The 16,477-nt window shown below is 35.5% G+C and overlaps 1 protein-coding gene across 3 annotated transcripts in view; it reads right to left on the bottom strand.

The window, feature by feature from the left end:
• grik4 (glutamate ionotropic receptor kainate type subunit 4) overlaps window positions 1–16,477 on the bottom strand; it is a 382,616-nt gene that overhangs the window by 203,293 nt on the left and 162,846 nt on the right. For all 3 annotated transcript variants that reach the window (XM_023961354.1, XM_023961355.1, XM_023961356.1), the window contains exon 3: window positions 6,315–6,448. In XM_023961354.1, coding sequence (XP_023817122.1) covers window positions 6,315–6,396 — 82 coding nt within the window. In that variant the 5' untranslated portion in view covers window positions 6,397–6,448. The remainder of the gene's footprint in view (window positions 1–6,314; window positions 6,449–16,477) is intronic.

The following is a 16,477-nucleotide window of genomic DNA, read 5'->3' as shown; positions in this document are numbered from 1 at the left end:
GGTTTGTCATGAATACAGCTGTCTTCATTTCACTTATTAACCTCAGTCTGTTTAAGTGTTTAAGGTTTTCAGTTCTTTTTTGTCAGGTCATCTGTTCTGTTCTGTCATGTCACCTTTTTGTTGATCCATGGGTTTTGTCTTTTTCAAGTTTATTTATTAAATGTCTAAGTTTCCGTCACCAAGCCTGGTCTCCTGCATTTTTGGTGCGTACACCACCACTCCCTGATAGTGACTGTATGTATATAAATATATCCCAAAGATATTTACTCTCTTATGTCTTCTGTTGATTACTTTTATTGTCCTCTATATTTTTTTGATTCAATTTGTTTACTTCTCTTTTCTTTCTTCCTTTGCTTTTTTTGTTCCATCAACCTAAATGAAAGAACTTTAAACTGTGTTTAAGAGGAATGCAAATGAAGTTGCAGAGCCCTCTTTCAACCACAAGTTATTCCACAAGTGACGATTGCAGGGGTCACTAGTCTATACAAATCTATCCGTTTTGGGGTTTGTGTAAATATACAACTGGAGCTTCCAATTAGGAACATAGTTAACCTTTATTTTAACAGAGAAACATGTTAATCACAGAAGGAATGTAATTAGCTTACATTTTTTTCTGTTGGACAGAAAAAAAGACAAAGAAATATTTTTCTTTTTGACATGAACAACATTTCTTCCACAAATGCCATCCTGCAGCATGAAATGTGAATATGAAGTGCAGATGCACATTTGAAAATGAGCAGACTCATTTGAATTTGTCTCTGTTAACTCCACTGAGGATATATTGATTGAGGACATTGAGTTTTGTGTGTAAATAGGGTTTGTTATTGAAACTAAGCACACACACGTGTCTATGTTTGGGTAAGACTTATATGATTTACTGCTTAATTTATGCAGTACACTGGAGGAAAGAAGTGTGCATAATTGCATAACATCGCTCCTATCTGCCATTGCTGCCATTAACAAAACGACCGATCCCAGCACCTGCCCTGGTAATTAAAACCTCAGAGATTAATCATAAACTCTCCTTGTTTCAGCCTCGGGGTGATATTTGTTTCAGGACTCCATTCTGCGCTGTAAACACAGGAACACACTTTTAATGCCCAGTGGCACAGATTCTGGTTTTAAAATCATGGTTTCATACGTCTTCATTATCTTTCTGAAATCTCACTAAGTTAGAAAAAAATAGACAGATGGTCACCTACAAAGAGATGCTGCTCAAAATAGCCCTCTGACCACAGCTCCATGAGTCCACACATGAATCACAGAGCAATTAATTGCTCTTTATCCTCTGAGCTTATTTGTTTTTAACCAAACATTAGGCCAACACTAAAAAGTTAAGCACAATGACAACACCAGAACAGTGGTCATCAACAAAAACAACAACAGCTCTTCTTGTTTGTCATTTAACTGCAACAAGCTTTTTTTTGGGGGGGGCAAACTGGGAGAAATTGCACTCGAGTTTAAAATACCAAAAAAGACAAAAACAACAAACAAAAAAAAGCTCATTAGAAAACACCTTTTTCAGTTCAACAAGTTCCAAAGTGTTTTTCTTAAATCCTAATAAAGAGCAGCTTTGTTGGTCCCTTAGAAGGAATCCATGGAGGATTGCATGGGTCACTGCAAAACAAGAGCTAGAAGTGCTCATTGGAAAATGACAGAACGGCTGTTAAAGAGTAGAACGGATGCCATGCTGGCATCTGTTACACACAAGTACCTTTCAATCCTTAACACTTTGGCCTCAGATAATGTAAACGATCTGCCTCGTCACCCGGATGGGAGAAAGAAGGCAAGTTCTGAAATATTTAGTTTTTTAGAATTGTTTTCTTTTTTTTTTTTATTTAAAACATAGTATTCTAGTAATGACATTTATTCAGTTGTTAACCATAAATAGTTCATCACCCCCTAAAGCTGATGCGTAATCTTGGCATCTTCATTTTTATTCTAAGATTTAGGGTTGTTTTTTTTGTGTCATACAAGATTTACTGTTTAACAGGGGCATCAAACTCCAGGCCTTTTCCAAAAATCTTGCCTCATTTGCAGCTGATTACCTGGATCAGGTGTGTTTGGCCAATAAGGAGCTTCAATACCAGGCTGGTTGGAAAACATGTAGGACTTCAAAGCCTGGATTCTGACAGCCCCGGTTTAGAATCACAGTGGTTATGTTCAAAGTTTCCTAAAATCTGTTAAAATATGTTCTTAAAATATCAATATTGAAACTTATTTCACAGAATTTTACATTGTATTTACTATGGAATACCTGGAACACTTTGAAGTAATTGTTTTTTGTCATCGGGAAAAGTAAGAGAAAAGAATCATTGACCAAATGCGATTCATCTCCACAATTCCAACAGTTGTGATATTTAAAAATAATTGATTAGATTTTACATTTTTAAACAACTTTTACCAAAATAATCTGGTTCACTTTTAACAATATATACAAGTTCAGAAAAGCTGGCCGGAATCAGTAAAAATGAGGGCAGAGTGAACCTGACTGGAGGCAAGGGCACAATGACTCAGCCGCAGTGGCTCTAGCAGCCACCCTTAATAAGTCACTGTGAGTGCAGGACTGAGGTTTGACAGTATGGGGCTGCTGACTTGTGGGTATTACCTCAGCGGGGCTAATTACACTATTAGAGTCTGTCTGTTGGCTTCAATTCTGCTGACCAGTATGTACAAAAACAAGCCAACACACAATCTCAGCCTCTATAGAGTTTGTTTGAAAAAAAATGAAAGAAAAACATCTTTGGGGTTCATGGCAATAAGATTGCGCTTTTTTATGAAAAATATATTTCGTATTTCAAATCACACGAGAAGTGCTGCTTTAGTTTAACAACAATATATTGTTTTTGGATGGAAGATTGCCATTAAATTGACAAACCACATCTTTAATAAGCCGTGCACTTACAAAATGCACTAAATATACACATCAACTAACTAATACTTGATATTTACCAAAAGTGTGACTCTCAAAAATGCCAGCAAGGCCTGTCCCAAAGGAACACTTATCAACCTCAACTTCTTACAGATAAAGTGAGGTCAAACGAATTTAGCCCACCAAGGATCTGCTATGCTACTGAGAGTGGAAAAAGGGAGCAAAAGATGCACATAGATTTGTCTGACTTCTACCTGTGGAGACAGTCAGGGTCAGAAAGCTGTGCAGGAAGTTTTTTCTTCATGTAATACAAAAACTAATACTTTGGTTTGACAGGAAGTTAAGATGTCTGGAAAAAGTAAAAGGATTCAAAACTCGACATACTAGACCAGCACTCTACTACATACTTACTAAAAACAAATAATGTAACAACGTTTTTATTATTTTCTTTACATTAGAAATCACATGGTACTGAATTTTAATGCCAAACAAATTATGAAAGATTACAAAAATCAGAAAAACACTAATCCTTACAATAAAACACGATAAAACACAATAAAACATAGTTAAACACAGAAAATAAAAACCAATTAAAAAAAATGCAATTTTAAAAAGATAGGTTTTTAGCTGTTTTTTAAAAGAAAACACTGAGTCCGCGGATCTGAGGCTGAGAGAAAGGGAGTTCCAGAGGGATGGAGCCACTGCTGCAATATTAATAACTATAGTAATAAATTATGAAAAATAAATTAAAACCTACTATGCATGAGTAGCTAACAATTGCTTCTGATATCATAATATGCATATTAGATTAGAAAGGTTTTTTTTCTTGATGACATGTACAGTTTGTTCATCATAAGTGTTGTCACTACAGTAAATTTGCCTAAAGTAAAAAAGGACTATGTACACTGAAAGAAATGCAGTGTTAATCAAGATGCCGATACAATAATGCCGTATGATGCAATGATCCTGTAAAAAACAAGAAAAAAAAGAAAACTTCATAATTCAAGTTCCTGCTTTTGAAAAAAAATTAAAATTTTTGTTTTGTTTGTGTTTTCATTTTTTACTTTACTGACTTCTATGCTTCTCTCTTCTGTCTTTACGAGTACAGGTCAAACCTTAAGTTTGTGAAACTTTGTGGGGTAAAAAATTAAAGCAGAAGTAATGGTAAAATATTACTTGTGTTAGTTCCAGCCTTAATTGACAATAAATAAATAAATAAAAGCAAAACTGATATTTTAAACAAAAGACAAAGGAATATTACAAGATTGCATCTATTTAGCACTGTCAATCTTTAAAACATTTAACCTGGTTTATAAACTAAACTACGTGTCTTCAATGCAATGTTGAGACACACACAGACAGAAATGTAAAGGTATTTGCTGTAAATCCAAATATTGCTCACATCCGTGTTTATGAAGCTAGAAGCTAGGAGCTTTGTCTGGTAGGCAAAGCAGCAATCCGTGTTTATGAATAACTTATGACGTAAATAATTACTTCGCTCGCACGTATTAATTGATGCATCGGAACAGAATATTATTTTGTAGGAACAAGATCCTATTTCGTTCGCACAACTTAATTATTTCGAGGGAACGAAATAGTATTTCGTGGGAACAGAATATTATTTCGTGGGAACGGATTATTAATTTGTGGGAACAAAATATTAAATTGTGGGAACTAAATATATTTAATTTTTTCCATGTCAGGACACTGGCTCTGTACTAAACAACCGTTTAAATGGTGAATGTAAGATTAGAAAGCCTTAATTTCCTACAAAACCCTGCTTCATAATTTTTTTTTTTTTTTTTTTTTTGTGTGTGAATTCAAAATGAACTAGACAGTTTCTGGATTGAAGAAAAGAGATGTTTTTTTCCCCCCCGATAGAGATAATTGTGTTGGTCTAACTCTTTTCTACAGCTTTCAAAGCTTTATTAACACAAAACAGCCACAAACTGCAACAGTCATTATGTGAACGAGAATCTTTATTTTTCTACACATTAGTGGTTGTAACAGTGCATAAGATATGATGCTCTCAGATAAATACAACTTGATTACTTGCTAAATAACTATACTTCTATAAAATTTTGTACGAAACAGGCTGTGTGAGCATGGTGACAAGATTAACTAACACGTGCCACCTCATTAACAAACAGTAGTCCATTTTAGGCCATAGTTTTGTGTCCTCAACAGATATGGCAACAATAACGGGCCCTCATTTCACCTAAACAGAGCTTAGAAGGAGGAGAGACACCATTATTGGAACTGATACATTAATAAAAGGCCAGACAGTGACATTATGCCTTCCAGACTGGACTCGGGAGACACATGTTAAATACCATCTCCAGGAGCGCAAATGGCAGGGACTTTGTGGCGACATTAGGGAGTATGTCTTTGTTTCTGTGCTTCTCTTCACTTTGAAATGTCCGTGTGGGAGTCTGTACCTGTGCCTTGAACTGAAAGTACACCAGCAAGAAGAAAATGCTGCTGTGTGCAGACCACAACAGAGGAAGAGGAAAGGAACACAGGCCATGCACATAATTATCCATCAGTGATTCGACACAAGCAAAACAAACCATTGCTGCTGTAGAATTGCCATCAATAGGTTTGGATCAAAGCTAATGCACACAGGGTTCTGCTGTGGCAGTAAAACCAGATTGAAAAACCTGTGTGAGGCAAAATAAGTTACTCAAAAACAATAAATATTGATATTCTCTAAAGATAACCATCTTGTTTTTAGCCAACATCTGAAATACTGGCAGAATAAAAAGACCCTTTCTCTTGAAATAGCAGGGATTTGCACACATTTTTCGACAGATTATTTTTGTCAGGTTAAATATTTCACAATTTAAACTAAGTCATAAAAGACAAGCTAGTCCGTATTCCCCAAAACAAGGAAAGTCTTAACTGAAAGAAAGAATGGAACTAAAATCAGCTCAAGGGTTACGTGTTTGCTTGGGTCTGGGAGATCATGGGCTCAAATCCATACCAAAGGCATAAAAATTGGACCTGATGGCTCCCTGCTGGACACTCAGCATTAAGGATTAAATCGGGGGGTGTAAATCATTTAAGTTTTCAAACCGGGTTGTGACTCTAGCTCACAGACACCCCCAGCCTCAGCAAGTTTTGGACATTTTTGTGTTTGTCAGTTGAACACAACCATGTTAAAATTATCTTAATCTCTGAATTGAATTTGACACAAACTCCAAAGGCTCCAATTCCACTAAGGTGAACAATTTGACTTATGGGGCGGTCTACTTTTCATGGATTTACTATTATTTGATACAATTATCGTTACACAATGTCAAAACAATATCAAACAAGCAAAGACAAAATGAAAAGGTGCACTGGTGTAAAGCCAAATAGCAAAGGTAAAAAAAAAACATCCTGGACAGAGACCTCATAAAAATAAGATCTAGAATCTCATAGTTTATGTGTTGAGATGTACCTATTCTGAAGGACAGTGGGCCACCAGACGTGCTTCTCACCAACATGGCTAAGAAGAGCAGAAGCGCCCAGGCTGTGAGCATCTTCTATGACTCCTCATGGGTCCTGCCCCGGGTGTGCCCCTGTCACAGCCACCTGTAAAGTACACAGATGAAGTTATTTACATTTGTTCAGCAGTGACACTAAGAAAAACAATAAAAGCACACGTCTAATCCACAGAGATACATTCTTAATTTTTTCTTTTTTTTCTCTATAGATTTCTTTACTTGCATGGTCAAGATTCCCTTTCAGTGTCTGTACTGCAGAGTAATTTTATTTGCATGAGCATGTTATTTATTAGGATTATAATTACTGTAATTGTTTTATTTAATTACAAATATCAGTCACACAATTGAGGTTTAAATAATAACCTTGATTTGCATGGAATGAAAGACATATTCCAGTTAATAACGTTTCCCTTGTGGAGACACAATCAAAGTATTGTCAGACTATTAGTGCTAATGCCAAATACGTATACCTAACGTAAAATACAAAGGCTGTATACTTCATAAAAACAAGCTTATTTATACACAGTGATTAGATTTAAAAGTCTGATAGACCTTGTTCAGGGTATAACGGTTTCACTGACAATAAACCTAATAGATTTGTGCGGCAGAGCAAAATTTCCCATTCCATAATTTCCTAAATGGGCATTATTAGATCAAGACATGTTGTCTGTAGGCCACTGGAGTTAATTAGATTTTTGTTGATTTTCAGTTAAGTATCCTGATCTGGAATTGGATGTTCTTTGACATGAACCATTATGTTGCTGAAAGCGACCAGAAGGAAATTGGTGCATTAAGTTCATAAGAAGGAAGATATGATCAAGGTAGCAGGGAGTATAAACTATTCCCAAGCAACAACACATTTTCCCCTAAAAATCTGGTTTTCAGACAGGACAAGATCCTGTTTCATCTTGGTTTGGTTAGCTTCCAAAGAAAATAGTTCTCAAAGAAATGCAAAACCTACTACTACTAGTTATAGTTTTACAGTGATTTGCTGTTCACTTTTTTTTCCAGCTGTAGCGTCATCAGATCACAGCTTTTTTAACAAGCATAAGGAATTGCTGGGACATACAATTCAGAAAACAAAACGATAAGCAGATATAACGACAAAAAAAACAACAAACATCTGCAGTTAAGGCTCACTGACAACGTTCCTCAACAAATATAACCAGTAAGTCATGTTTCTAGATAGGGGTGATCAATGCAACTGTGCCAATCAGGAAAAGCAAGCCAATTAAAAGTAAAACAGAAATCACACTGGGTAGGGTAAGGGTTAACGGGATAAGAAAACCTAAACAAACACCTGGGTCGTTAACAACTGAAAGAGATGACCAGTGTGGGGAGGGAGTCACTGGCTCCCCAACCCCCAGCTGAGGACAATGGACTCTTAGCGACCCGAATCCATGTATGCTAAGTGGAAAATCCCATCCAGTTTCAGGTGTAACTCCTCCCCCATGAGCGCATACCAGCTCTTTTACCAGCTAATTCAGAATTGACAAAGCCTTTTGGAAAAGAGGTGAAACGTCTTCTAACTTTAAAAACTCAGTCCAGATGACAGCCCCTAAACCTACAACTATGATGGAATCAACCTGGATGAATGAGAGTCTTCATAGACAAGATAAGAAAACTGTATTTCAAAGCCAGATATAAAAAATAGTACACAACCCTTTCCCTATCTTAATGGATAACAAAACTCTTAGGTTTTCTGTCAAGTAGCTTACCTAGTTAAATAAGCCCGTTAATAAAGACCTTGCATTCTGCTAAATAGTGGAAAGGTTTGCTAGAAATGTTTAGTATTGAGTTCTTACGCACCAAAGAGTCATGTCGCTGACATTTTTTTCCCTCAACAGACTGATAAAAATGTGCATTATTTTCCCTTAAGTGCCTACAATGTTAAAATAACAGAGCAATGGCAGCCCTTTTTCAAATTGAACGATGGAGTAAATGACTGATTAAAAAAAGGCAATTATTCAAGCAGTGCTGTTGTATTTGATGGAGGTTTTACCAACGTCTTCCAATCTTAACCTGGGTTAGAAATAGGAAAGGAAAAACATTTCGACTTTCATAAACAACAAGGACATTAGTGATGGTTATTTATCTTGTTGAGTGTTACCTTTTTTTTTTTAATTGAGAGCTGTTGGTAAAAGCTCTCTCAAATTAACATTCTTGTGCAAAAGGCAAAAGCAAAAGGTTAAAATGTATAAGAGGGACACTCTCAATGCATGAGTGTTTCCTATTAAAACAATGGTTCAGGTTTTATTTAAAAAACAAAACAATTTTTCCTTCTTACTGACTGTCATGATTTAATTATACAAAATTTCACTTGTATTTATCAATGTTCAACAAATACACAAAGAAAATCTCAAATTTTGATTTTTCTTTACCTCCGTTTACTTCTTCTTTTTTCTGTTGAACCACCTAGTTCTCCTCCTGAACAGAACTACTTAGAGAGAGCATAGACATTACCTGTACAGTTGTCTGCTCAATGGCCAATCAAGTGTCCCTATATAACCTTCAGTCCCCATAAAGTCAGTTATTATACAATAACTAAATGCAGGTAATCGTCCTCATAATATAACAAAAACAGGTACATGTGCAAACTTATTTTTGTTTACCAACATCTCTTTGGTAAATGTGTTTTTAGTTCCATTTACACTCTTTGTCTCTTCTTAGATTATTAAGATCTTCATTGAATACTAGTTCTATTTTTGTTCAATCAAAGCAGATCATTTTTGGTTTGAGAAAACCAGCAAAATAATGGGTTGATTTTAGAATTTAATCATAACGTGCTTTATGTTAAGGGTAGACAGTGCAACCAGAGTGAAAACCTGGCCCTAAAGAAATCACGATACAAATAAAATGTCTTGTTTTTTAACAAACTAAAAACATGTTTTACACACATCTTACTAAAACTAGTCTGACAGTTTGACTTGAACAATCTAGAGTGTAGGCAATACCTTAAAACCAAAACTGTGTCTATGTGTACGCAAAATGGAAGAAAAGTGAGGTAGAAATGTCACCAATATACATTTTTAGTTAAAAAGAAGTCTGATGCCTTTGCCCAACAGTGCCCAAGACGGGCTCCGGCAACCCAGTGACCATGAAAACAATACTTTGGGTTAAGAAAATGGATGGGTAGATGGAAGAAATCCAGTTTTCCGTTAACTAAATCTATATTTGTGATGTTTGTATGAATGTTTAAGAAACATACACACATTGTTACGTAAATGAATTAGAAATACTGTCCTACAACCTTTTTTAACACTAAGATATATGAAATAATTATATAACTTAGGCTACACTGTTGAAACAAAAAAGAAGACTCATTTTTGTAAAGGTTCATGTTTTGCTGCTTTTTTAACTATATGTTTTTTTTCCATTTTTTTTTTTTAAATCCAGGGGTAACCAAAATCAGAATTGCATATTTTCATGAACAAGGTGTTATGACTTACATATATTGCTCTTATTCTTGATGTCCATGTTTTCAAAAAAATATTACAAATGAGGCAGTGCATGATACTGATTTTAGTGTTATTTAAAATTATCCCAACTTGTTCTTAACAGTGTTGTTTTTTAAAGTCTTGTATTGCCCATCAGCAATGTATTATTAAAGAGTTTCTTGTCTGTCTTTTATATATTTGTTGAGAAGGATAATTGGATTTGTTTTTTAACAACCTGTCTCCTAATAATCTGGAAGTTGTATTCTTCTTGTTTTAGGACATAAAACAGAATCAGTCCAGACATAGTGATATATTTACTTTAAAAAGACATTACAGGAGCAAATAACTATATAATCCTTTAATGTATAGATTGGATATGTTTGTAATTTTTTTGTTTCCAGTTTAGTATATTTATTTATTATTTATCTTTTTTTTTGTTTTGTTTTCTGCAGCCAACACCTCAAAGCTGCAGTCTTAATAAAACCTGGAAGATTGACAGGTTGACCGGTTAATATTCAAGCAACCCAATTGATTAGTTATGTTTCAGAAGGCAAAATTAAAAAGAGCTGGAGTTTTTTTTTTTTTTTTATGTTTTTAACGCCATAGAATTTGTATTTAAACATGTATCAACTGCAGGTGTTACCACATTGATAAAATGCTCAACTTTACAATGATCAGGAACCGTTCATGGAAAAACACCAAAATGCAGAGGATACTGTAGAACTCTATAGGTTTACTGTATGTCTGGAACAGAAACACTTCAATAAATAAAAAAAACCTGGAGCGAAACAAGAAAGGGTGACAAAATGGATATCATGAAAAGCAGACCCACTGAGGATGATTAACTTAAATGATGACAGCTGTGTGGGTATTTAACAGCTTGAACCTGGTGTATGTGTGTAACAGGAAAAACAAAACCCGAAAACAGAACATGACAAGAACCAAGAAAACATCTAAAAACAAACCAAACAACAGTGCAGTTCTGTACTCTCCAGCAATGGATTAAGCACTTACTGTTTAGTGTAGGCAGCTAAATTCACCTTCATTCTAGGCTGCAGTTGAAAATTGTATGTATTAATTATGAAAATATTCCCGCCTGCTGTGTAAATTTATCTCTCAATTTATATGAGCATGTGAAGAAGTCATCCTGCATGCATGTAACTTTAATACTTTTTTTTCAATTAAAAATAAACAAAAAAAAAGAAGCATTATTAGCGTTATCTCAGTTGACACTCTTGAAGAGGTGATGGTGAGAACAAATTATATCCAGAGACATGTTTATGGGTTTGATATAAAAACCTAAAAACGCGTTTTTTCCCCCCTCCTTCTTGCTCATTTATGTTATTAGACATTAGGTTATCCCTCTGTGGGGGTCTGTAACCTCACGACTGCTTTGCTTGTTCAAATGTTTGCAAGCTTGCTAAAATGTAATGGATTTGAAAGCATCAAACATTTATAGGATGCCGATTTATCACAACCACAGTGTTGTTGTTTTTTATTTATTTGTTTCATTCATTCATTTTTTTATTTATTTTTTGTTCACCTAATAATTTGTGATGTCCTCCAAATGTGTGAAGATTGTGTCTCATCATTTGGGCTTTTAGACTGGGGAAAAATACAACAATACATTAATTTATTGTTAAGGCAATAATGTTGAAATTCAATTCAATTTCAATTCAGTTTTATTTATGTAGCCCAATATTTGTCTCAATGGGCTTCACCAAATTGAAAATAGCTCTTATTTAGGACTAGACAGTTACATTGTTTGTATGTAGGAACAAAACACTGAATACATTTTACATTGAAATTCAAATTGAGCAAATTTTGACCCATTTTCAACTGTGAAAATGAGTTTTTATCATCTTAAACAAGGAAAACAAACTGTAAACTAAAAATAATAATATAAACAGTTAAACGGTATCTAACATTTCCAAAAGAAGCTTCAGTGTCAATGCTCATATGTTACAGCAGCCTTCGGTGCCTAAATCACCACTGAATAGAGACAATAGCCTTGTCAAGCTTTAGACTGATGGTGCACTCTGCAACACTAATAGCTCCTCTGTGAAATCAGCCCTTTCATATTAGAGTTTAAGACAAATTCCAATTTGCTCAGTTCAGGGGTAAAATAAAAGTTGAGTTGAATGATAGTCCTCATTTTTCAGCACTTTAAGTCCATCATATCAAGTCTAGTTAAGTTTCTCATTTGTGAAAGACAAACAGAAATTGATTTGTATCTGTGCTGCTGTACTGGCACAGAACCAGGTTGGGAAACTATGTACATCACAACTCAAGAGACTGCATGCATTTCTTTATATGAAAGCAAAATGAAGGTGATAACTTTGAAATATTACATATACTTAAAAAAGGACACGACAGCACCTTTGACCAAAGATATTTCTCATAATACTGTGTCCATATTGACTTTTTATGAAAACCCATAAAAGGAAGGGTCACTTTCTAAGCTACAATCTTTTGATTTACTTCAGAACAATTGACATCATTTAAGCCCCTAAATGTAGCCATGAAAAATGACTATGTTGATTAAAAGATTTTCCTTGAAAATCCAGGGTAACTGGGATCCGTACATGTTCTTGTGATATTGGGGGTTCCCTCATGGCTCTGTGAAATATTTTCTTCAGCTGAGATCTAGTATACCTGGGCTACTGAATATCTGCTCTAAGGTGTTTAACACATCTTTTTGGGCCAGGTTCTTTTTTGTCTTTTTTCTTCAGGAGTGGCTCCAAACGCAGCCCAAGTCTTGCCAAGAGAATGAGTTTAAAACCCATGTCGTATATTTCAGATGGAGAACTGGCTTCTGTCTTCAGAGAGAATTTTTGGGGATGCCCCATTAGCAGAAAAAATACAAACACTTTTTAGAGTTCTCACTCCATCTCTCTGCTCAAGCAGCACAACATTTATCTGCTCCAGCACTGCATCTCAGATGCTCTAGCACTGCATCTCAGATGGACTTTCCTTAACAATTATGCAACAATTATTATGTACATTCTGAGGCAAAAAAACATCATTCTTAACGTACATTTTGCATAATTTTAACCATTTTTGTTTTTGGCATTTCTCAGGAATCGTTTATGAATTCAGAATTTACTGAGAGGTGGGCTGAACTCCATTGCCTATCATCTTACCAAGAAGTTATGCCTCATTTTTTCTTAGAGCTAATTTGCCAGCATGATTCTTAAAGCTTAAATACATATTCAATAAAAGAAAACATAAAAACCTTCAGTGGAGGTCAAAACATAGGATAATATCACAAGAGAAGAGAATCTGTTACACAAACCTTTTTTACCATCAGACACATTGACAATAGAGCTGCAGGGAAACACTGAAAACCTTGCAGCTTAGATCATTTTATCACTTTCACTGCTCCCACTCTTGGTAACACATCCATACAATTTAATAGTATAGATTTGCAACTGTACATTTAAAATCTAAAAATACAAACACATCTTTAACATATTTTAAAGGCAGTAACGATAAGCACTTACCATATTTTCCACACTGTAGGGCACACCAAACTATAGGGCATATTGTGTGAGACAAATCAGCCAGAGACAAGTCCCCAATCTTCACAGTAACAGGTGAAAAAAAAAACACTGTCCGACACAGCTATACGTTTGTCGTGATTACGTATTTACAATAACACGAACCTTGTTTGCAACATGTAAAAGAACAACCTGACGTTTTGACAGAGTGCTGTGTAGCCTGCCTCTCAAAATTACTTCAACATCAGTGAGCAAAACCAGAAAGAATCCATTTATGAGCACATTGTAGTTTTTTTTAAAAACATTAAGGCTTTTAAGTGTGCTTTATAGTGCAGTAAATATGGCACTTATAGAGTTCTTACTTATAAAATTAAGGACCACATTATCTTGTGGCTGGAAAATATGTTGAGTTTCTTTCTCTCTTTGCATAAAATGATTTTATAATTTCAAACATCTCCATTAATTAATTCATAACTGATCAACACTGCTGAGGCTTGAGCACACACTCACAATCCTGAGAGTAACGGTGTTTTCGCTTTGTCAATATGGCTCCACAAGAGCGGATCAACAACTGTCATGACAGGTTGGTCTGACAGCTGTCTGGCTTGCCAAAGCAACATTTGACACAATTCAAATGTCAAAACTGTCAACGCCACATCAAAGACTCTATTAATTCTGCTGAAAATGGACCTACAAGCTGATGGTTTGAACCAAATGTGAGTCGGGTACATAATGAAACTTGTGGATCAGCATGAATTCACGTCCTACTGAATTGGGAATTAATTTTAAAAAAACATAACATCAATGCGAATCAATGTTAATGAATAAAAACAGTGAATTGATGTAAGCTCCAAAAGAATTTTGAATGTTACAAGATGTTAACCTGTATTTGAAGTAACTTCTGCCATGATTAAAAAAAAAATCCCAATATGCTCCTGACATCGTAAGAGTTTTCTAATTACCCTAATTAAAAATGATTGTTAAAATATCAGAATTTCATAAGGGCATTTTACGTTTGGGTGGATGTTTTGAGTCTGTTGTTAATGAATACTCCTCAAAACATGACAGGCATCAGTTATTCTCAGCAAAAGGGCAAACACTGCACAGCTAGTCCTATCAGGATAATAAAGCAGCCAATGATATGAGGACTTCTGGAAGCAGTCAATAAGCTTTCTGCTGAAGCATATTAAAACGTACAAATTCTGATTTCCACAAGCGAAAAGTAAAACAAAATGTAATCCTGGTTTTGTGAAAACTATCATCATGTTCACAGCTAAACTATAGCTAAGCTACACTGCTACACCCAGAAATGCTTGAAAACAGGCGTTCAAGCGACCACTTCCGATGAAACGTCTATGTAAACGGACATTTGTACATGTTTTGGGCTTCCCCATTCAAAACTCTCACGCTTGTGAGACACTACACGTTTTTCAGTCTGTTTTCTGGTTCAAAGCAGGTGACCATTGAAAAGTTAAAACCAGTTGAACGTTGTCCAATCAGGGACTCAAATTAGATAGCGACAAATGGGTAGCATCCTTTTCAAAACACGGAAGTACCCAACCATTTGAAAAGCAATCATGAAGGAGACACTAATAATCGTGTTCCAGCTGAAATTATATGACATCAAGACTTTAAATTATCTGAATAAAGTTCTGAAAGAAAATGCCTGGAGCAAGATTTGTAAGATTAACTTTTGACATTTCACACCAAGCCTTTTCCAACTGTGAGGACATGCACTAATAGTAAAGTCCAGCGTTAACACCGTATGCTAAAGCCCTGCGTTCAGCACATCCTCTAGGGTTAAGTGGCAGGTTTAGAGGTGGCCTACATGTAAACTTTGCCTAAGAGCAGAGGAATAAGAAAAAATACTCCTTATTTTTAGGGTAAAAATGAACATGGGAAACAAGGGTTACAGTTGTTGGCACATTGTTGCATTAACTGGACTTTTACTACTGTATTTACAAGTACACTGTGACATTTCGAAATATTCTGTTTTGGGTATATCTTTCAGGTTTCAGTCTCATCAGTCATGTCACATTCATTAGAAGTCTGTCTGTTAGCTTTAATACCAGTGTTTTCTGTAATCAGACAAAATTATAAGTCCCAGGTGATCATAATACACTGGACTGCTGGAACATCCCTAGCCTGAGCCAATTTATCATCTTGTTGAAAAGATTTTAGTCATTTATTTTGTTCATGCTCAAATCCCCTACAGGTCTCCATATTCTGCTTTTCTGTAATCTCACTAATGGAAAAACCAAATCTCTAGCTTTGGTGAGATGTGACTGTATGATGGGATGGCTGACACCTTTTTTTCTGATAGAAGCCATATTACAAGGGCTAAATTTATGTAACATTTTAAAGCCAAAGTAACCTGGCCTAAGAATCCCATTTGTATGACTTTTTGCTCCATTTTGAAAGATTTTAGGATAAAATTTGTGTACCTATTTGAAGGTACACAAGTAAATTTGAGCTGACTGGTGAACAGGTATAGAAAGCAATGATCTTGTGGTAATCATGACCTAAAATCTCAGACTTAAGGGGCTCAAAAGGCACTCCAAGAGAACCACTTTCTGGGGTGTAAGGAGGAAAAGAGTACACAAATATCCATTTGTGTGTTGCAGGCCCAGCTGATGGAACATGTGCAGAACTGAAGTACTTACCACTATTGAGTCAAACTGATGTTAGGGGCTAATGTGGCTTGCTTTTTAGAGAGCTCTCTTTGCAGAACCCTGACCTGCACTTGTGCTCTACAAGAAACCTCTTGAAAGTGTGATGCTTTTCACAGTAGGTGGGCTAACCAGAACCAATGGAAGCTTTTTGACCCATTTACGCCACGTCCTGATTTAGGGGCTGAATCCTTTAAAGGATGAATTTGAAGTCTGGTTGCATCACAGCGACGTGATGAAGGCTGTCCCATTTTAACAGCTGTCTTGGAGAGTCTCCTTCTTTTACTGAACACAAGTGTACAGGGAATGTTTTTAAGGATAGTGTACTGTGAGACTCCTTGTGCTACCTATCACATGGTTGAAAGTGCACAAGGACAAAGTTTTAATTTACTTACTCTTGCTACTTGTTTTTCTAACTGTTATATTTATATGCACATACGTTTGTTTTTCCAACATGTTATATTCCCATGTGGCTGCTGTAACAACTCAATTTCCCTCCAGGGATTAATAA

The sequence above is a fragment of the Oryzias latipes genome, chromosome 13 (genome assembly GCF_002234675.1).
Source record: "Oryzias latipes chromosome 13, ASM223467v1".
NCBI lineage: Eukaryota > Metazoa > Chordata > Actinopteri > Beloniformes > Adrianichthyidae > Oryzias > Oryzias latipes.
Note: the sequence above shows the minus strand (reverse complement) of the source record. Positions and strands in the feature narration are given on the sequence as shown.